The following is a 23,405-nucleotide window of genomic DNA, read 5'->3' as shown; positions in this document are numbered from 1 at the left end:
TTTCCTCCAAATGGACTGGAACCTGGGACCGTCTCAGGTTTTCCAAAACAGAAACAGGGTCATCTCTCCTTCTCTTCCATGGTCCCTGGGTTTGTGACAAGTAATACTGGAAAACATTTTCTTTCTCTTGTTGGAAGAAAAATCTGGGGATGACAGTGCTGGGGATTCCCAGAAGGAAAATAGACTAACAGATGGCTACAGAATCCAGAGTTCTAGTATTTTAATCATCAAGTGATGTGATTAAAATGATAAGCATGACTAAAAGGCCAGTGGTCTATGCCAGTGTCCAGTAACTTGCCTGGAATGGCTTTAGTACAGTAAGAAATTATGAAACCTGAGTATTCTAGCCATAAGCCAAGATGTGATCACTGAAAAGGTCACTTAGCGAGTTTTTAAAAAAATATTTATGGCAGCTATTATTAGCAATATTATTAATGTGATGGCTTCCAGCTCTTGGGAAGTACCAATATTCCCTACATAATGTCTTCAGTCAGTCTTTGATGGAAATTCGACCCACTGGTACTCTGCTTGTGGATAGGAGGCTTTTTGAGGAGACATTAAAGCATGTATGTCCATGAAAGAGCCACATTCTAAGTTGGGGTCGGTCAATGGTACCTTAGCCAGAAGGGGCGCCATGCCCTTTTTCCAGGATGCGTGTAGCTGGGAAAGAGAAGCAGACTTAGTCCCTGAGGGACGCAAGCACCACCTAGTGGAGGAAGCCACACTCCAAAGGGAAGAGCACTGGGACTACTGCCAACACTGCAGTTCTGTCTCAGGACCGTCCTGATGAGGATCACGGGGTCCCAGGGGACCTCTGCTGGACGGGCCTCCAGGGCAAAGACAGATAAGGATGAGCTCCTCCTTATCCCCACCGTTCAGATGAGGACAATGGGCCCCAACAAGGAAAGTGAGTTACCCCAAGTCACACAGTGAGCTGAGGACTGCACTGTTCTGGACATGACCACCACCCCCCAGCCCCCTAACCACCCTCCTGCCCTTAGTCCCCTGCACTTCCTTCTCCAAACCTCACAGCCTCCTCCAGCCAACCCCGCTCTGCTCTGGTCCAGAGTGACTTCTCATCACTGCCTCCCTCACTGCCCTATTTAAATCCTATTCCTGCCACCCCATGGAGAAGGCAATGGCACCCTACTCCAGCACTCTTGCCTGGAGAATCCCATGGACGGAGGAGCGTGATAGGCTGCAGTCCATGGGGTCGCTAAGAGTCAGACACGACTGAACGACTTCACTTTCACTTTTCACTTTCATGCATTGGAGAAGGAAATGGCAACCCACTCCAGTGTTCTTGCCTGGAGAATCCCAGGGAAGGGGGAGCCTGGTGGGCTGCCGTCTATGGGGTCGCAGAGTTGGACACAACTAAAGCGACTTAGCAGCAGCAGCAGCAGCCACCCCAGCCCCATGCAACTCCCTTTTCCTATTTTGTCTGTGTTCATAAACATTCGCCCAACACGATGAGGTGAATTTCCTCACTCATTCATCTTCTGCCTCCTCTTCCTTTCACTTCCCACCCCTGACTCCGGAATATAAACTCTCTGAGGTCAGAGATATTTTCTTCTGGTCCTTGCTTTGTACTGACAGCCTAAAACTGTACCTGGAATGTAGAAGAAACTCACTAAATACTTGTTGAATACTTAGGCAGGGATGGACATATCTTACTTCGTTCCTTGTTTTTAATCTGTCCTTAGATTCTCTACAATGAGCCCATACTGCTTCTGTGATAGGAAATAATAAAGTGTTTATTCTGTTTGTCTTTCATTAAAGTTTTTGTTTTATGTTAAGATGACAGGAACAAGCCTTTCCTGAATGGGGAGGGAGGGAAAGGCAATTCCTAGCTCTGCCAAAGGAGATAAACATGTCTAATTTATAGAGTTATTGAGAGAATTAGAATTAACGTGTATCAAGGGCCGGACACACACAAAACCCATATGAGTTAACGTTTACTGGGTGCTTACCCATGGTCTAGATTCCGTTACTAAGCATTTTCCACATGGAGGCCCAGTTAATCTTCAAAAAAACCCTATGAAGTAGGAGCCAGTATTATCCGCATTTCACAGAGGGGAAAAGTGATGCTCGGTGATAGTAAGTAACTTGCCCCAGGTCACACAACTGGCAGGTGGGAGAATCAGCAAATCAAACTCAGGCAACCTGACTCGAGTTCTACCATCAATCATTACAAAATACGTCCTTAGTAAACATATGCTCCTTCCTGCCCCTCCATTTCCTGAGGGTGTCAGCTCTTTCTTAGTCAACTATAGTTTATCCTCCTCCTCCATCCCCACGAGGCTCTAGAAGGTTCTAGAAGGCTTCCAGGGCAATGGGAGATGCAGAGCAAGAAGGAGCCAAAAATAAAAAAGAGATAGGGGTAGGTGGATGAGTGTGTATGTGTGTGCCTGTGTGTGAATGGTCGCAGTGTGTTTTGGGTGGTCATCATGATTAGGAAATTCTAGGGGATTCTTATGCACAAAACCAAGGATGTAAAATGCTTCCCAATACTGGAGATGGTTCCATACAGCAAGCAATGCCCTCAGGGACATTTCTAATTGCTCTGCAAGGCTCCACCTGCCCCTCTGACTTGACCCTCCTGTCTCTTGTCTTCCTCTCAAGCTCTCCAGGACCTGGGTTCGCAGGTGCACAGGAAGAAGGGCCAAGGGAGCTCCCGGTGTCTGCGGCCTGGACTGCACCCTGACTTTCAGTTACTCTCTGTCTGACCTTGGGAGAGTCCCTAACCCGCTCCAAGTTGCTGAAATGCAGTTGGAAACCTGTCAGCTTAGATCACACAGGGATCTAAGACTTCAGCTCCTCCTGTGGCTCTCCGACTCTTTTAAACTTTTCATGACGGAATTCTTCAATCAGGCACAGGAGGACAGACAAAAACCGTATTGAAGCCCGTTGTTTTCTCTCACCTGGCGTCAGTGATCATCACGCTGCCAATCTTCTTTCATCTACCCCTCTTCCCCCCAACATCCTAGTTTTTTTTTTTCCGGAATACTTTAAACAAACAAAATAGACATAACGTCATTTTACCCATAAATACTTCAGTACACATTTCTAACAGAATAAGATCTTTAAAAATATATAATCACAATACCGGCATCATGACTAACAAAGTTAACAATGTCAGTCTGTGTCCACTTGAATTCTGTCACTGAGAAACTCGCACAGTCCTTCAAAGGAAATCTTGTAGAATCACACAATTCAGGCAGTATAGGGGAAGGGAAGGTGCAGGAAGCAGAGCGCTTTGCTTCCCTTCACCTCTCCCCTGCTGCTGCTGCTGCTAAGTCACTTCAGTCGACCACATAGGCGGCAGCCCACCAGACTCTTCTGTCCCTGGGATTCTCCAGGCAAGAACACTGGAGTGGGTTGCCATTTCCTTCTCCAATGCATGCATTCATGCTAAGTCTCTTCAGTCGTGTCTGACTCTGTGCGACCCCCTGGACAGCAGCCCACCAGGCTCCTCTGTCCAAGGGATTCTCTAGGCAAGAATACTGGAGTGGGTTGCCATTTTCTTCTCCATCACCTCTCCCCAGGGCATTCCTAAGATTGTGGGGCACAGTTTGAAAGCCCCTATTTCATCGCTATCCCCCACTACGCACGTGGAGAACACTGGGGCACAGAGAGGAGCAGTTAAGTTGTCTAGGTCACACAGCAAGTGAGGCAGACCTGTTAAGTTCCAACATCAAAGGACTCCAGTGAGGTCACACACAGGCAAAGGTTTGCTAACTCGGTCACTGTTTATTGTTTGCAGTGTGAAGAATGATGATAAAGGTGCCTTTCCAGGAACAACGTGGATTTTACAAAGCACTCACATCTCTCACTTTCTGGATCCTCCAACCAGTGTGGACCTATGGACTGGGTTCTGATCTCAGCCAAGAGCTTCTCCTGCCATTGTCTCACCCGGATCTCGTGACAACCTGTGAGATGGGGTATTGACTGTAACCACACCTGCAACTCTCTCCCCAGAGGCTCCAGGTCACACAGCTCAGAGGAGGCCAAGCCAGGACTTGAGTCCAGAGTTCCTGGCTCTCAGTTCCAGGTTTTCAAAGGAGCTAAAGGGCCAAGACCCACAAGTCAGGTCTGAGTTGAGCGTTTCCAGTAAGTGCATCAAGGCACAAAGCAGAGTCCTCAGCACGGCAAGAAAAAAAGATAAAAGAGACACTGAGGGAAAGGATATTAAATTCCAGAGAAGGGGCAGCAGGTGGGGGGAGAAGCAGGCACTTACTGAATTCTTAAGCCCTGGACGAGCCATAGGTAGATGAGGCTCAGGCTGCTTGTATAGGGAGTCCTCCTACCTGGGGTCCTTGGGGGTCTTGTCTCTCATCCAAGACACCCTGCAGCCAGTGCTGGTTTCAGAGTGATGGAAAGGTGAGGGGGTTTGAGATGATAGGAACACGTGCCTTCTTTCAGGAAGGACTGGCCCTAGGCAAAGTGGGGGACGCCTTCCAGCTGGGGTTCCTTCCCTCCTTTCCACCTCTTATTCCTCAGAAAAAAATACACCTCACTGCTCAAGCATGGTGAGAGATCCATTTGAACTCAGATGCATGGAACTCCACGTATTATCCCCTTTTAGGAGTGTTTGCACTTTAAAGGAGGTACCAGAAGGTGAGAATGTGGCTTCACATACAGGACCAGCTTTGGAAAAATGGAATGTCGGTGTGTGTCCACACGTGTGCACACACACACACATACACACACACCCTGCCCCGAGGAACCAAAGTGGAATTGGAAATGGAAAGGGGGTCCCTTCTGATGGCAACTCAGAACTGGAACAGCTGAACTTCTCTAAAAGCTCTGCTGGGTAAGCAGGAAGTGCTACTCTCTACCCCCTACCTGAGGCCTCAGTTTCTCCACCTGCAGAGCAGGGAGGCATCAAACAGGATCAGTGGTTCTTCCTGCTGGTGGTCCTTCCACATCACCTGAGAAGGTTTCGAAAAACACTGCTGCCCAGGCCAGTCCCAGACTGTCGACCTCTGAATCCCTGGGAGGCAGCTGGGCAGCAGGAGGTTTTAAAAGCTGGTGATTTCCGCACTACGAGATGGGAGTGACTCAACCAAAGCATCTCCCAGACCACCTCGAGAAGGGTAGTTTATGGACACAGTTTAGTTCTCAGCCCTGTGTGACACTGGTCCTCAGTCTCCCTGTTCCTCCATGGGCTGCTGGACCCAGTCCATGCCTGGCTGGCCATGCAAAACCCACATTCCTGAGCCCTCCACCTCTTAGCCTCCAGTTTGCCTTCCTTTGTGTAGTGGGGCGAGGGTGATGCAGCCTCCATCACCCGATCTGTCCACATGAAGTGCTGACTGGGGCAACGTGAAAGTCAGGGGGCGGCTGGGGAAGGAGCAAGAGGCATGTGACCACAGAGCTGTGACTGGGATACACCATCTGGCTTCTGTTCCTGAGGGTGTATTCTCCCCCTGGGTACTAACTGGCTTTCCTATTCACTGGTCCTGTGGTGGTGGCCCTCCTCTGGCCCTTATCACCAAGGAGTCATCCAAGTAGGCCAAAAAAGAGGAAATCAAAGTGCATGGAAGGATCTGAAGGGGCCCAACTGTTCCCCAAGACACACTGTCTACTCTAGACAGACTCCCCAGCCACTCCAGCGGGGAAGCCCAAACAAGGCGTACACGGGCTGAAGGCGAATTAGGAAAGGCAAGAGGGTTACGTACAAAATCCAGCTACCACTCACTGCCATTGACTACGTCCCCAATACGAGCTGGTTCTGTGCCAGGTACTTTCTGCCCGCTTATTCCCCTGCATTATTCTGACACCATTATGCCCATTTTACAGAAGAGGAAGCCAAAGGGACAGAAAGACAAAATGACCTGACTCAAATCAGACAGTAAGTCATTGGCAACAGAAATTCCAAACCCCATCTGTCTGAGAGAGAGTTTGATGGGAAAAGAAAAGAAACCCAGATATGCGAGTCACATCCAGAGTTCCAAGGAGATTTGGATTCACGTTTTATCCCATTTCATCTGCAGGAATACAGTTAGCACACAGTGGGGCAGAAAGGAGTGGTCTGCAGCGGGTCTAGAGAAGTAAAGGGGGGTCATTGCTTCTCCCTCCAAAAGGACTGTTGAAGGAGCAACGGACACTTACAGCTCAAGGTCACAGCCGGGCTCTGTCCACTTGGGACTAAGTAGCTTCCACCCCCTGAGACTTTGTTTCCTCATCTGGAAAACAGAGGTGACAATGTCTACCTTGCAGGGGGGTTGTGAGGGTGAAACTCGCAGACACAAGGCAAGCACCCAGCTCAGCGCCTGGCACCGTGGAGGCACCCAGGAAGAGTTACTTTCCTTCTTGCCACTAAGTGTCCGCAGTCCATAAAGCCAAGGCTTTTTTGGGCTTGAGTGGGTTGTGGGAAGTGCGGGCTGCAGAAGGGAGGAAATAGAAGTCTCTTCTCAGTAGCCTGTCAACTCAATAGTCCAACATTTAGAACAAAGGAAAGAACCATGGCAGGAGGAGGTGCTGGAGGGGATTCAGGTAAATCCTTTCCTCCTTGTGAGCAGGGATTCTGGGTCACTATGGGATGGGGGCGGGAGGAGGTAGCCGTACTTGTGGGGTCCACATGTCACTTATCTAGCAGGTCAGAGAAACTTTAACAAGATTAACTGCTGCTCGGGGCCTCTGCTCCTTGGAGCAAATTGAGTCTTGTTTTCTTTTTCTTCCCCTTCTTTCTCTTTCTGATAAACTGGAGAGGTACTGCGGGGGAGGGCAGGTGGGAATGAGGGGCAGGGGTCTGGATCTGGCCTGGTACGCCATAAAGGCAAAAGGATGTGTCAATAAGCCCCCCTCACCCCCAGACTTGAAAGGGAACCCCAACTGCCAGGCCCCGAGTGCCTGGGTGGTGGGTCTGTGAGGGGTGGGAAGTGACAGTGTTTCTCAGACAGCTTTTCTCAGCAGGGTAGTGGGTAAGGCCTGGGAGTGGAGATGCCCAGCTCAAATCCTAGTTCCTGCCACTGGGGACCCCTCCCCTGGCTGCGTCTGTCTCCCTGTTTGGCCAAAGAGACAAGATCTGCCCTGGGAGACCTCTGAGGACCCTTTTCACAACAGCCTTAAAGGACTCTTCAACCCTCGGACCATCCACCGTGGGTGGGCCGTTCAGAGACTCCTGCACACAGGCACTTTCTAACTTTAGCTTTGCTTTTGCCTGCATAAGCCTTTTCATTTTTATTAATACTCACACACATATATATGTGGGCTTCCCTGGTGGATCAGATGATAAAGAATCTGCCTGCAATGTGAGAGACCCAGGTTCAATCCCTGGGTTGGGAAGATCCCCTGGAGGAGGGCATGGCAACCCACTCCGGTACTCTTGCCTGGGAAATCCCAAGGACAGAGGAGCCTGGCGGGCTACAGTCCATGGGGTTGCAAAGAGTTGGACACAACTGAGCAACTGACACACACACACACACATATGTATAGATATGTGTTTGTATGTATGTGTGTGTGTGTATATATATATATATATATATATATATATTCCCCCCCACCCACTTCCCTTTTGGAAAAAATAAAAGACATGTTTTCTGAGCTTCAGAAGCAAACTGCTCCTTCACTCTTCTCTGCCTCTCTGAGTGCCTGTCTGAACTGGTGTCAGTGAAGTTTGAACCGGGGTAGAAATAGCATCCCAGGCAGATCTGGGAGCACGGCCCGCCTCCCAGCAGCGGCAAGGCCTGCCTCTGCCAGACGACAGACCCGGTTAACAGCACCATAAAATTAGACCTTTACGAAACCCAATTGAATCCTGCAGCAAAGAGTGATGTAAGGCAGCCTGGCCTGACAGCGAGGCAGCAACCCTCTGCCTGAAATAGCAGTGAGGTCCCTGCTGGGAGATGCCTGCTCTCTCAAGATAGGTGACCAGGGATTCCTAGGAAAGTGGCGACGCCCCGCCAGAGAGCGCCAGCAGAGGTCAGGTGGCAAACCGGGCACCCGAGGTCACCGCGGGAGGACGTGGCTTGGCACCCTCGTCCAAATTGCCCACCTCAGCCGGCCCTGCCTCTCCCAGTCTGAACTGACACGGAGGAAGGAGCTGCAAAAGTGCTTCTGCAAAGAACCTCTGTTTGTTTGCGTTTTAATTCAAGGAGAAGCAGGTTCTTTTCAGTCCCACAGCCTGTATCGTGTGGAGGATATGCAGAATGACTCTTTTCTGGCTCAAGGCCAGGTGTTTACACACCGTCAAATCTGGCTCAGACTCAACTAGGGGAGGGGAAAAAAAAATCCACCAGAATCCTCGGGAGAAAAGCTCCGAGCTTTCTGGGGCTACACGGCAGCAGTGACTTTTCTTTTTTTTTTTTTTCTTTCTCGTTTTGAGAGGAATGTTATTTCCACACATAAAATGGACCAGGCATTTTATACAAGCAATAATAACCTAACGTCCCCCATCCAATTAAAGTATTTTACTGCACAATCTTTGTGTGAGAGAGTGAATGAGTGCTCAAGAGAGTGTGTGTGTGTCAAGAGGGGGTTCCTTGTCTGAATTACAGACATTTATAAAGCAGGCTCCTGTGGTATCTCAGGTGCTATATGTTTTTGTTTGTTTGTTTTGAAAAAATGCATTTACTACCTTTTCATTGATGATACCTCTATAACCCTGGGCTCCCTGCTCTGGAGGAGAAGGTTTCCAAACCCCTGTACCACAGGTATAGACTAGGAAAAATCAGATCTACTCATTAAAAAAAAAATCTCCAAGTAGCAGGCTCTGTGTTTTTCCTGTGTTCAGAAAGAGAAGTAAACATACCACAGCCCTGAATTATAAGCATCATTACTATTATGAGTACCGTCTCTTCTCTGCTCTACATTATTACCCCCTCTGGCTGATTGGGGCTTGGGGGCTAAAACTGAATGAGCTCAGTTTCCCTCTCCTTCCTGAGACGCAAAAAAAAGCAGAAAGAAAAAGAAAAAAATAGCATGTGATGACGTCAGGCATGGGGGAAAGTCACTTTGTAGCTCTCGGTTTGGGGTTTGGTAGCCGGAGAGCGGAGCTTGGCGGGTATATGCTTCCTTAGCAAGGCAGCAGAGTTTGGGTCCCCGAAATGGGCTTGATGTAAATAGGGCAGAGTTAGCACCATTTGAGAAGGTCCACGCCACGACAGAAAGGAGCCGGACTGCCCGGAGAACTCAGAGCTCTCCCTTCTAAGAAAGTGTGTGTAAGGGGGTGGGATCGCAAAACGCCTCCAGCACGTTTCCTGGCTGCAGCGATGGGGGAACCCCTACTCTTACTCTGAGACGTCCGAGGACGGGGCAAGACTGTTTGTTCAGGGAGGGAATCTCCCAGCCAGAAGAGGCAAAACTTTCCTCCTCTCCTCCAGCGCCGCAACCCCCCCCCTTTCCGCCCCCCAGTTTTATTAAAGGCATTGCCACCGATTCATTAAGGGGGGGGGGATGGATGCTGGAGGATTTCTAAGGTTTGCAACGCTCGCCAAGTGTCTGGTTTCATTATGGGTTTTGCTATGGAAAGGGGAGGGTGTGAGGAGGGGAACCTAAATTCATTACGGTCTTGTAAAAGTCCCAAATGAGAAAAGCGCCCCGTTTCGCAGCCTAGTCCCGGGAAGACTGGCTGGGTGTGCATGAGGAAAGTCTCACCCCAGCTCCGAATGACAGGCAAGGGGCTTGGAAAGCAAGAACACGGGACGGCAGTGTGTGTGCGTGTCTGTGGGTGGCTGGGGGTAGGGGGTTAATCCCAGAGGCAGGCAGAAAGTACAGAGCAACTTTGGGGCACTTCAAGTACTTTTAAGTCCTGAGGATCACAACAACCTTGTAGGCTTTCAGGGTAACCGGGCTAAGTAAAGCGGAGGTGGGTTGGGGGGTGGGGGGTCATCTCCATTAAAAAGCCAAAGAAATCAATGGTCCCTAGCCTCTATTCACATGGATACCAACTGGGTCATCCTCCCCTCCTTCCCGAACAGAGACAGTCCATCTGACCATCCAAAACACGATTCACGTGCACAAGGCTCCCCGGGACCAGCCCTCACCAACTGCGGTCCGGGGTGGCCGAGAGCGCTCCCTGCGTTCTTCCCGAGGGGCGAGGCAGAGACACCTTCCGAGAGCGCCCATTCCGCAGATGGGGCAAAGTGAGGCTCGGGGCTTGTCCCGGAGCCTCCGAGCCGCCAGCTGAGCGGCGGCTCCTGCACAGACACACCCTCCAGCCCCCCGACCATCCCGCCACCCGCGCCCAGGCACCCGCGCGCCCCTGAGGCCGCGGGGCCGGTGCAGCGCCCGCCCGGGCGCCCTCGCCTACCTGTGATCACCGCCGGAGAGCTCTGGCCCCCCTCTGCTCGCAGCCACACTTGCAGCGTGAACGCGTCCCGGGGCAGCTCGAGGTCGGCTCGCAGGCGCAGCTGCTCGCCTCGCCCGCTGAAATAGAGCGCCCGGCTCGGCGGGCTCGGCTCCTCCGCGGCGCCCCTTGCCTCCCGCTGCTGCCGCCGCCGGGGGACGCGCACGGCTTCCCAGGCACCGCCCGGCGGCGGCGGCGGCGGCGGCGGCGGCGGCGAGGCGCGGCGGCCACGGGCCGCCCGGGTGGCGCAGGTGGCCGGGCCGGCGGCGGGGCGCGGGGGGCGGCCGGCCCGCGGGTCTCTCCGGGCCCGGCGGGGGCGCTCGGCCAGCCCGCAGCCCAGCGCGGCGCTCAGCAGCCCCAGGCGCAGCACCCAACTCCAGAGCCGCATGTCCGACGGTCCCCCCCGCCCCCCCTTCGCCCCTGCACCGCCGCCCGGAGCTGCCAGCTTTAGGAGCCTCGGCGCCTCGACTTTCTTCGCTTCTTCACCCTTCTTGGGCGAGCCCCCCCTTCCACTTGCTTTTTTCTTTTCTTTCTCGCTTTCCTCCTCAAGGTGTGCGCTCCACTCCCCCCACCTTTGAAAAAATACAGCCCAACTCCTCCTGGTTGGCAATTAATTTCTCTCTCCGCTCCTTTATCTGCCTTATTCCCCCTCTAACAGCTGGTTGCCTTCCTCCTTGTTTTATTTTATTTTATTTTATATGATTTCTCGCTCTTAAAAAAAAAGCTCCTCTAAGACACTGATCCGCTGAATTCCCTCCCCCCAAAAGATGCTCTAATTTATTTATTTTTTGCGTCCTTTATAACACAAGCCACAGCCCCCTTCTCCCCCCCCACCCAGTCCCCCCTCCCCTCCCTCCTTCTTCACAAAATGAAAGGAAAGAGGGGGGAAAAATCCCTCAGAAGATGAGTAAACAAGCGTATGCTAATCTGCTCCCGAGCGCTCCACCTTCCCAATTGAATGAGTCCTAGTTAAAACTGCGGGGATCATGACTAATCAATCAGTTTGGAGAGGCCGAGCTACCCAGCCGTCCTCCACCTTCCCGTTTGCCTCCTTCGCTCCGCTTCTCCACCCCCTCCTTTTTTTTTTTTTTTTAAGAAGACAATCTTAAAGTAACAATTTAATGAAATTCTGTACACACCCCCTTATGGTCCTCCCAGCTCTCCTCATTCCTGCTCAAAACACACATTCCTGTTTTTGTTTTGTTTTGCTTGCTTTTTTCCCCCCTCTTTCACTCCCTCCCTCCCACCTTTTTATTTTTATTTTTTTTCCCTCCTGGCGGGGAGAAAAATCTCTCTTCTCTCAGGATCCCCTTTGCACTTTGCTGGTCAACCTCATCCTTCCCTATAGCACATAAAGAGTCTTGAAACTTGATTCTCAGATTTTTTTTTTTTTGTGGTAATGCTGTCTCTTTACTCCCTCTCTTTCACTCTCTTTTCTCACCCTCACTCTCTTCTCTCCCTCCTTCCACTCGGTATCTCTCTCCCTCTCCCTCTTTCCCTTCTCTTGCCTTCCCTCTCCTTTTTCCTCTTGGAATCCCGGTAAAGTTACGCAGTGGTGAAGGTCTCCCCCTCTTTCCTGAGCCCCAGTGCTGCTGGCTTCAGCTAGTCCAAATGTTGTCCCAAAGTCCTCAAGGAATCATCAGAAGCAACTAGGAAAGGCATTTGCTTTCCCGAAGCTGTAGACTCAGCACAACGAGGTCTCTGAATACTCCTGAATACTTTTAAATTTGTTAGAAATTTGTTAGAAATTATTTCAGCTTTATATAAAAAATGAAGAAAAAAAAAACACCTATCATTTTGCCTTCTCTTTTCCGTCTAAGACATTCAGGTCCCTCTGACACTGTTCAAGTCACAGGTAAGGATCTGACCATTGGCTGCTTTGCAGATCTGTTTTGAACTGGGACATATATGTATTTTTTTTTTTCTTTTTTTTTCCCCCTCTTTGTAGAACTCAAAAGCTCCCCCTTATGGCAAAATAGTTTTTTTTTTTCCCCTTCCAAGTGTTAAATAAGTTAAAATGAGTTAGCAGTGGTAGATTACAAATTACTAGTTACTGGGTTGTTCAAACAGTACAGTGATAAAAATATGCTGTGTGAGGCTTGCACGTGGATAGTGAGCTGGCAGCCTGCAGTGGGATTAACTTGACTTTCCTCCCATGTCTCCTGTCCTCAGGGCTATGCTGGATCCTGCCTAAGAGCTGGGGTCATTCCTGCTTGCTTTGGGAGGGTGAACACTAGTGGAGAATATGTGCTGGTTGAAGTATGCGGATTTGTAGGATGAGCAAATGACTCAGACATCCCCCATAAAAGCTGGCATGTGGTGTGCAGGGATTATGGCGCCGTTCTGAAAACAGGAGATCCCAGATTCAGATCTTCTTGCTTTGGGAAGAACTTGTCATATACTCTTAGGCTCAGAATGGATGAAATCAGCTTCTCCAGTTATAAAATGGAAATGGCATTATATCATAAATGTATTTCCAGAAACAATGCCATGGAGAAGGAATTTGCCTAGGCAAACCTTTCACTTTCTGCAACTCCAAGTCAAGTATAAAAGTCATGAAGTTGGCATTTAATAATGATACTAATAAGACCTATGTTGAACTCCATATATTATATCCTACAGAATCCCTCTCTTTTCTCAACAGAAATTGGAACCTGACTACTAATTCATTTCGATTACGGCTACTAGGCATTTGGAAACTATATTCCTTCCAAGGGCTTCTAAGTCATTGCATACAATAGTTTTGAATATGCCTAGACTTTTGGGACTTTGTCAGCTCTCCCACCAAAGCTCAAAATGTGGGACTTATAATCCTAAGTCTCACTCACTCCAACTGCCCTGAGCCAGGCACTCTGCTAACCCTGTACTTCTGAACCTTTAAAATGGGATATGTGTTTCACAAATGTGCTTTGAGGTTAAAAGACGCTTTCGGGTATATAATGTTTTGTAAGCTATAAGAATGTTATATAAACCCATTTATTCTACTGTTATTGTCAAGGACCAAGTGTTTTTAGGTTCTGAAAGATAAACAAACATCTGGGAGGCCAAGTCACCATTTCTGTCCTGTGACGGGCATGAGGGGAAGGGATGAGATTTGAGTCTCACAGCTCTTTGAGCTTCTGGAACTTAGCCCCTAAATGTGTTTAAAATGTGTTTAAAAGACTTTTCATCGGTCTTTTCATGGAACATACATTTATTATTCTATCCTACCTGTCTTGGAAGCCACACATACTTTTATGGATGTATATATCTATGTACACATGTATGTGTTTGTTTTTAACTGAGTGATTAGAACTGGATGAATTGTAACCCTTGGTTCATGACCCACCCTTATCATTGGCCTATGCATGCCATTCTTATTTATTTACATGTAACAAATAATACGTCAAATACTACCATCCCTCTTTTACTCCATCCCTTGATCTCTCATGGATTTGGCCAGTCTCCTTTTATCATTTATGGTCAAAGAGCAACCAGCTGAGAGTTAGGAGACTTGAGTTCTGACTCGGTGTCAACTCTTTGACCTAAGTTTGCTCCTGTGTAAAATTAAAAGTCAGGAGATTCCTAAGATCACTTCCAAGTCTGAAGTGTAATGGAGCCCCCATATTTTTGGAACATGGCAGTAATTCCCATCTAAATACCTCATATTTGGTCAGTTCCCTCCTACCCTCCAAATAGCCCCTTGTTTCTGGTGATTTTCATTCTAAAAACTACTTTGATAGAACAGAAAGACCTATTCCTCCACTCTTAGGATATACTCCATTAATATTTTATTTGGTAATAACTAGAAGCAGGGCATTTTACCAGGGAGTTGTAAGGTGCATACTCAATAAATGTAAGGTGTTCTTAGAATTGTTGCTGTTGTTCAGTCACTAAGTAGTGTCCAAATCTGTGTGACCCCATGGACTGCAGCATGCCAGGCTCCCCAGTCCTTCACTATCTCCCAGAGTTTGCTCACACTCATTGATTCGATGTTTAGAGTTGTCCTTTAGCAAAGGTAAGATGTGAATCCAATTTCTTGCCCAAAGCTTACATTCTAGTAAACCTCACTCGGGGAGCCAGTAAACTTCAGTATCTCTTTTCTGGAAGTCAGGAGGGCAGCCTGTGAGAGGTGTGCTAAAGTTTGGGAAGGGCTTGAATGAGTGTGTCTGCTTCAGAGGACTCATCTCAGAGTCACACCCTCGTGGGTTCCTGCGGCCTTCAGCAAGTCACTTTATTTCTCTGATCTCAGTGACCTTATCATGGAGCTGTCCTGAGGATGCTGTGCTATCTGACGCTCTGTGGAAGCTCAATAAATGAGCTCCCTCTCTTCCTTTCTGGGAATCTACATTTTATGGCTCTCTGGGCTTTTGTTGTCTTTCATCTACACACTGAGCTCTACCTCCTTCTTACTCCACACCAGAAGGTTTATTCTTATCTCAGAATTCCAAAGCAAGCATTGCCTGTCTGGTAGAATCCAGAACTTCATAAGATAGGATCCTGCTTTGTTCCTGGGGTCCTATTTATGTGTTTTGTTGGTTTGTTTGTTGACAAGACTGGAACCCATCTAGGCAAGGCTCTTCAAGGGCCAGTTCTATGACCATGCCCTTCCCTACCAGCCTGAAGGGCTCCCTCCTCTGGGCTCTCATAAAACTTCCTCTGAATTTCTCTGGGTATTTTCCCAAAGCCAACCATCAGGCTTAATTATATATCTGCTTGTCCCTGTTTTTTGTGTGGGACAGAGTCTGTTGCCTTCATATTTGTGTTTGCCCTAATGCCTGGTTCAGCACTTTGCATAAAATTATAGCTGCTTCTTCAGAACATGTGTGTGTGTGTGTGTGTGTGTGTGTGTGTGTGTGTGTAGGCTTCCCAGGTGGTGGTAGTGGTAAAGAATCTGCCTGTCAATGCAGAAGACATAAGAAACCCGAGTTTGATCCCTGGGTTGAAAAGATCACCTGGAGAAGGAAATAGCAAACCACTCCAATATTCTTGCCTGGAAAATTCCATGGACAGAGGAGCCTGGTGGGCTACAGTCCATAGGGTTGCAAAGAGTTGGACACAACTGAGCAACTTAGGACATGTTCATGCATACACACACACACATTTATAGAGATTGACTTGTAAATCCATAAATTTACATACATGTATAGATGTATGTATGCATTTTTGCTTCTCTATGCTTGTTTACTTTTTGCTATGATTCTAATCTGGTCTGTGCTATGAATATATCAGGCTCTTAATAAATGCATGATTTATTTTATTTTGCCAGTCTCCTCTTTCCCAGATGATGCATATATGGATACACAGACAGAGATACTGAAGTTCTCTGGTTGCCCAAAGGAGGTTTACTAGAAGGAATTCAGGCTTTGGGAAAGAAAGTGAATCCACATCCTACCTTTGCTAAAGAACAATTCTAATCACGCCTTACATTTATTGACTATGCTCTGTGTTCCAAGCAATGTTTAAATGCTTTTTAGAGGAATGATGCCATCTAATCCTCGGAACAAGCCTACAGAGGAAGTCTAAAAATCATCCCATTTTACAGGAGAAAAAAAATAAATCCTGAATCACATAGACTAAATCTGGACCCAGCACTCTGTGTTCTAGCTATGGGGGCCAGGAAGAATCACTTAACCTTTTGAATCTCATTTTTCATTTTCACACATTTCATGGGGTTATCTGGGAGATGAAATGAGACGGTGCGGATGGGTATCATGTTGCATAGTGATGAGTACACATGTCAGTGGGTGTTGCAGAAACATTAGCTTCTTTACTTCCTCCCGTACAGTAGTTTAATTATATTAATTTAACACATGTACTCAAGTTGACAATCGTAAGATTCATGCCAGCAGTGATAATAACTCATCTGCATTAAGCACCAGCTATGTGTTAGGCATTGTACTCAGCTTTTAACTTTTCACAAAACTAGGAGGTAGGTTTGAACCTAATTTATCTGAATCGCTCAGTAGTTTTCTGCCTATCCTCTCTCTTCTTAAATCAGGTTAAAAATAAATTTTATTTTCAGCCCTGAGTATTTTTTTTCTCTTTTTAGCATCTCCAAGCTCCGTCTGAAAAAAAAAAAAAATGAATCTCATGTTTTAATAATTGCCTGTTTGTGACTTCTCTTGTGGCCCACGGGTTAAGAATCTGCCTTCCAATGCAGGGGACGTGGGTTCGATCCCTGGTTGGGGAACTAAGATCCCACATGTCAAGGGGGAACTAAGCCTGTAAGTTGTAACTACTGAGCCCACACACCACAACTAGAGAAGCCTGCGTAATGCAATGAAGACCCAGCACAGCCAACAAAAGTTTTTTTAAGTAAATAAAAAGAATTGCCTGTTCTACAAAGTCATAAAGAAATGAGAGCCAGGGATCATGCTGTTATGCCTGAGATGAGGATGGGTAGATGGGGCTTAGGGACCATTCTGGCTGGAGGTGGAGCTGGCAAGCTCCAAATGTTTTCCTCTGTATTTCCTGAAACTTTGTGTCCCCAGGTGGGAGGCCCTGGAATGAAGTGGAGTCCTCTTCTAGTCTTCCTGCAGTTTTATGACTAGGAAGCTGAAATAGCAACTTCTAAACTGCAACCCCTGTCCCTGGCTCATGACAAGGAATTTCATTTTATTCACCTCTGCTGCGTAAGGCATTACTTAAGCTGAGGTTTTTAGTTGAAGGTTGGAGAAGGAAATGGCACCCCATTCCAGTACTCTTGCCTGGAAAATCCCATGGACGGAGGATTCTGGTGGGCTGCAGTTCATGGGGTTGCAAAGAGTCGGACACGACTGAGCGACTTCACTTTGACTTATCACTGCTTGACACTGCTTTTTCTATTTGTAGAAAAACATCTAATTTTATGAATTTTGTTTTATCTTTTATTCTCTTCAGTAAAATAATAATTAGCTAGAATTCACTATGAGAGATAAGCTACTATCTTGAGTGGTTATATAGACTATTTCATTTCATTCTCAAAACTACAATCTGTAGTTTTTCTTATTCCCAGTTTTCAAATTAAAAAAATGAAGCTTGATAAAGTTGGTTGGCTTTTATGACATTTGAACCCAAGTCTGTCTCACTTCAAAGTCTGTGTTCTTAACTGCTTGGTGATATCTACTCCAAACTACCTTTAATCATTGTATGTTTTAAACTGTAGTAGAATATCTCCATAATCGTAAGGAAAAGGAAGCTTTGTGAAAAATCATAAATAGGAAATGGTGGGCATTTTCTTCATTTGGTATGTTTCACCTTTTGTTGTTGTCGCTGTAGTTGAATGGAAAATAAAATGTGTGATGACCTTTCCTCTTAATTCCAGAACAAATGTATCTTGTGGCTTATTTGAGAAGAGGCCTTGAGTCACATAATGGACAATGCTTTCCATTCCGTTTTTTTTCAGAAATTGCAGAATCACATCCCATCAGCCACTTTTTATATCAGCTGAGGTTGAAGGCATGCAATTAATTGTTGTTCAGTGAAGAAGACCTTTTCATGGGAAGCTAATCCAACAATGCTTTCTGATGAAATCAGTCTCTACCAATTAAGATTAGCATTACTTGTTGAGTGCCTTCTATATGCCATGCATGGACCTGAGGGCATGTATTCTGACTACTCAATTAGGTTGGTTTTGCTCTGCTTGTTTTAATTGATGAGGAAAGCCAAGTTCAGAAAGAGGGAGCAGTTTATCCCGAATCATCTGGCTAGGCAGGTACATGTTCAAACCCAAACTCAATCTACATGTTTTTCTCCAGTCTAGTGGAAATGTCACCTTCTCCATAATGTTATTCTTTATTAAACATTAAAATAAATCATGCCCAGAGAATTCTTTAGTTTTGTTTCCTGTCCTGTATTGTTAGATGCATGTCCTTGTATTGCTTTCTGTGACAGATCTTAAGCTTATTGAAGACGAGCCTGAGTTTTCTGCCTTTTGAGATCCTCCATGGGGTTAACTGTCTATGGTTTACGCTGAATAGGGGATCAGTGAACGCTGGGTGAACTCTGGAACCCTCTGTAACTCCTGCCTCTGTGTGACTTCCAGAATAATGCCCTGCTTATTTCATTTTACCTCAGCTTGAATCCTTCAAATTCTGTGGTTTGCTGGTTTTGTTGTTATTTTCGTTTGCATGTACCTTTTATTTATTTTAATTTTTATTGGAGTGTATTTGATTTACAGTGTTGTGTTAGTTTCAGGTATATAGATGTGTGTGTATACACACACACACACACACACACACACACACACTTTCTTCCCATACAAACCATTACAGAGTATTGAGTAGATTTTCCTGTGCTATACAGTAGGTCCTTTTTCCATTATTTATTTTATATATAGTAGTGTGTGTATGTCAATCCTCTCAACTTATCCTGCTCCCTACTTCCCCCCAGTAACTGTAAGTTTGTTTTCTAAATCTGTGACTTTCTGTTTTTAAATAAGTTCATCTGTTCCACTTTACATGGATAGACTTACAGATTGATTGAGTGAAGTCTGTGAAAGACAAATATGTGATACTGCTTATATATGAAGTCCTGCAAATTCTTAAAACCCAGTTGAAGAAAGCTGTAGCTCTTTTAGGAAACCTTACTTGTGCTCTCCACCAATCAGAGTTAAGCTCCTCCTCCTCTGAGACTCTCCTGTCTGTTTTCAAGACATTCAGTCCGCACTATCATGCATTACCTTGTATTTCTACTTACTTTGTCATATGGACGTAACCCTACCTTGATGGTATACGGGATGATGTTGGTATGTGTTGCATCAGCCCACTGATATACGTATATTTTTAAATTAAAAAGTGCAATGCTCAATTGCTTCAGTCGTGGCCAATTCTTTGCGACCCCGTGGACTGTAGCCCACCAGGCTCCTCTGTCCATAGGATTGTCCAGGCAAGAATACTGGAGTGAGTTGCCATGTACTTTTCCAGGGGATCTTCCCAACTCAGGGACTGAACCTACGTCTCCTGCTTCTCCTGCATTGCAGGTGGATTCTTTACCAACTGAGTCATCAGGGAAGTCCCCAAAAGTGCATTACAGCCTGTTAAACCTAGCACTGTCACTTTGCAGATAAAGACGCAGAAGGGAAGGGATTCTCCCAAAGTCTCATACATCTAAACCATCCCAAAGAAATAATTTTCTGGTTTTCTCATTCCCAAACCAATATTTTCCCACTATAACACTTTTGTGGGGGTGGGGGGTGGGGTGAGATGATGATGATGATGGTAATTTACTTATTCATCCAACAATTGTTTATCTATTATCAATTATGTGCCTGGCACTGTGCCAAGGTATGGCTAGCTGTCTAACAATTTTTCATTCTCAAACTATTACTTTTGTCTGCCTCTAAAGTTAAAGTTTATTGTTTGCTTGTATGTGGTGAGTGCTTACATATAGCATCATTTATCTTTGTAACACTTCCAAGAAGCAGGTAATATGACTACTTCCATTTTATAGAAAAGAAAAAGAGAACACTCCCAAACTTGTAACAGCCAAAAACCAAGTATGCTTGCCTCCAAAACTCAGCACTTAGGATAAATGACATCAATGAGAAATTTAAAAGTTCCTTTCAGACAACTGGAGATTTACCATGCAGTACCCCAAGTCTGTCCTTAAAACCACAGATACAGAGAACCCTCCATGGCCAGTCTTCCAAGTCAATGGGTAGCACTACTGAAATGAGCATTGAGAGAGAAGACCACTCAGTTCTAAGAGAATACAGACCATCAATTGACTTGGGCCACAAATGAAAGCATAAACTTTAAACAGTTAATAGATACTAACGACGACAATAGTTTTAGACAATGGCCCTAGTATATGTGAAGAGCTTTATGCTCTTCAGAAAAAAAGGTGCATATAAAGTGAATGTGCAGTGTCTTGTTGAGAAACGAGCAGTTTGTGCTTGGACCTGTTCCTCTGGTGCTCAGTAAGGACCATGGGGTAGACAAGAGTGAACAAAGAGTTCTTACAGGAGTCCTAAGTCTGGGCTGCGTTCTAATATTTGGCACTGAATTTCTGTGTTGCCTTGGACAAATCCTTTTTCTTTCCTTTTGAGAATCGGTAAAAATGTTAGAGGAAAAAAATTACCTAGCCCTCAGTCTGAAAGCCCACATATATGCACTGCCACAGCTATGCTCTAGGACCATTATCCATTCCGTTCTCTCGGGCCAATATTCATTCTGATTGGCTGATATCTGTGACCTACCATTGCTACTGTGTTGATAATTTATATCTGATCTTAGAGGGTTGACAATCATCATCCTGATTTCAATGGGAATCCCATTAAGACCTCTGGATGATGTTTCCCTTAAGAATCCTTTCCACTCAATTCTTCCCTCATTCTCATTGCTGTTGCACAGTTGAGAGTGGTGGGCTATCTCTTGAAGTCCAATGGGATGTAAGGTGAGAAGTGGGTCTCTGGATAGCAGCTGTACCCAGACAGCCAGGTATGAACCCACGAAATGGTCTCAGCATCTTTCTGAAACTGTTGGGACTATTCTACACATGTGTTCTCAAAGGCAATATTAACTTATCTTTATGTTCTGCATCGTTATGCTCATCATTCTAAGGAGAGAGGAGTAAGCACTTTCAATCCAGAAAGATGAGCAGGAAACCACCAGGTAAATGGTTACTGGTTAAAGTCACTCAGCATCTTCATGTGAAGACAGTTAACAATCCCTTAGGAGCGAGAAACAAGGTTAGGGAGAAGTGAAGAGTGCCCACACTGGACCCACACTGGCTGGGTTTGCATCTTGACTGTGTAACTGTGTGTTATTGTTGTTCAGTTGCTAAGTACTGTCTGACTCTTTGTGAACCCATGGGCTGTAGCCCGCCAGGCTCCTCTGTCTATGGGATTTCCCAGGCAAGAATACTGGAGTGGGTTTGTCATTTCCTTCTCTGACCCAGGGATTGAACCTGTGTCTCCTGCATTGGCAGGTGGATACTTTACCTTTGAATCAGGGAAGCCCGTGTGACTGTGTTACAGGAGACTTAACCTGTTGGGTTCTCTCACCAGTAAAATGAGGGCAGTAAGAGTAAGATCTATCCTTTAGGATTTCTGTGAGGATTAAAGGAGTCAATATGTATTAAGCAGACAGGGCTTGTCTGGTGCAGATTAAGAGCTTAAGTAAGGCAAGCTATTCTTATTTTTGTAATATTTCTACAAAGCTCCCCTACTCCTTGGTAGCATCCCGGATAAAATTGAAAGTAGCATTCTCTTACCAGTTTAAGAACTATTTATCAGTCACTCATTGGGTACAGGCACCAAACTAAGTGTCAAGGATTCACTTATGACCCAGGACTTCATGAACTTATCTGTCCAATAACAGCACTAAGGAACACACACTGAGAATCACAGGTGCTGCGTCCTGTTTATCTGTTCGTTAACCTGCTCAGTCCTCACAACAGTCCTGAGTTAGGTACCACTGGTGTCCTCACTTTACAGAGGGAGAAAGTGAGATCCAGAAAGGATAACAATTATCCACATTATTAGAATACGATGAAGTCACAGTTCAAACTTAGGCAGCTTAGGTCCGAAACCTAGTCTTCATCCACTTGGCCACATAGCTCATTGGAAAGGCAAGATGTTAAATAACTGGAAAAAAAAAAAAAAAGAATCAAATATGATAGAGGTGTGTTGGGGTGGTGACCCCTGGGGAAGGAGATCAGGAGAGCCCAGGGCAAGCACATAGGAATGAGTCAGGGACTTCCTTGATGGTCCAGTGGCTAAAACTCCACACTCTAATGCAGGGGGCCCTGGTTCGATCCCTGGTCAAGGAACTAGACCCCACACTAAAGATCCCCTACACTGCAATGAAGATTGAAGATCCCACATGCTGCAGCCAAGACCTAATGCAGCCAAAATAAAAACAACAAAAAACCAACAAACGCACACACACACACAAAAACAAATAGGAAATGAGTCAAAGGGATTTTTGAATTATTTGGCTTCTAATTTTACAACAGAGATATATCTGTGCATGGATTTTTAGATATCAAGAAGAGAAAAATATGTAAAGGTGAATTAGCAACATAGACTCTGTACCACGTCCACTTTAGACCTTGCAAAATGGTTTTCTCTTCTATCCTCCCAAGCCTGGGGCCTCCCTGCATGGTGCGTGGAGCAGCAGGATCTCTACCATTTCCACTTTAGAGATGAAGCGCTTGACGCTCAGGGGTTCTGGTGACTGGCAGGTTTAAATAGCTAAGAGGTGGTGAGCCTGGGGTTTCTCTGTGCACCTCGATTTTTGAGCTTCCTTCACCTTGGCTGGCCAACATGAGTACCCACCGCTGTTAGACAATCAAACACAAGGAGGAGGGCATGAGGATGATGACACAACAGCTAAGATTTCTAGAGCGTTTGCTAAGACACTGCATCCTGCTGAGTCTGAACTCCTGAAATCTTCTCAATGCCCATTTTAGTCACACTTTCTGAATGGGGAGCCTGAGGTTTCCCAGGAGAGGATAGCCGACTCACTGGAGGCTGGGTGGGGGTTTCAGCCTAAGTCACTGACCTGAAGATGCTGCTTCGTAATTTCTCTCCACTAACGCTTGTGTTGTTAGCCATGAGGAGATCTAGACCCCCATCACCTCACCTCCAGGGCCAACTCCCGAGGAAAAGTTCTTTGAACACCTGAGCAACTGTCCCGCCATTATTATTCTGACAGTCACTCTAACCATCTGGCCCTCAGTTGCACCATCTGAGAAATGGAAACAACAATGCCTCCTTCACTTTAAAGTGTGGTTATGAAACCGAGACAATCCGATATACCCACAGTGCGTGCTCAAGGGAGTGTCTCCTGCAGAAGCAGCTTTCTAGCTTTGCAGTCATATGAATGCCCTCTCTTGCCAAGCAGGATGCAAGGATCCGAAGAAGGTTCCTGTCTTGGAAACAGGCTCTGGAGCATGACAAGTATGGGTTTAATTCCTGGCTCTGTCCCTTACAAGATGCATGCCCCTGGGCAAATGACCTCACCACTCCCTGGGTCTCCGTTTCCTCATCTGGAAATAGGCTTAAATTTGCCTGCTTCGCAGTGTTGCGAGGCACGAATGAGACAGTACACTAAAGCCCCTGGCCCGGCGCCCGGCCCAGAGTACGTGCTCGGTGATGGGACTGCCGGCCTTAGGTGTCTGCCTCTCACGCTGCAGCCAGCCCCCTGCC

General features: G+C 46.5%; 1 protein-coding gene across 3 annotated transcripts in view; it reads right to left on the bottom strand.

Moving 5' to 3' along the window:
• PAPPA (pappalysin 1) overlaps window positions 1–23,405 on the bottom strand; it is a 557,592-nt gene that overhangs the window by 244,256 nt on the left and 289,931 nt on the right. Inside the window, exon 1 of one of the 3 annotated variants that reach the window (XM_081575782.1) lies at window positions 10,256–10,679. The exons of the other annotated variants lie outside the window; for them this stretch is intronic. Coding sequence (XP_081431908.1) covers window positions 10,256–10,679 — 424 coding nt within the window. Of the gene's footprint in view, window positions 1–10,255; window positions 10,680–23,405 lie in introns of those variants that run through there. 3 annotated transcript variants of the gene reach the window in all.

The sequence above is a fragment of the Giraffa tippelskirchi genome, chromosome 1, assembly GCF_054371585.1.
Source record: "Giraffa tippelskirchi isolate mGirTip1 chromosome 1, T2T-mGirTip1v1.2.pri, whole genome shotgun sequence".
NCBI lineage: Eukaryota > Metazoa > Chordata > Mammalia > Artiodactyla > Giraffidae > Giraffa > Giraffa tippelskirchi.
Note: the sequence above shows the minus strand (reverse complement) of the source record. Positions and strands in the feature narration are given on the sequence as shown.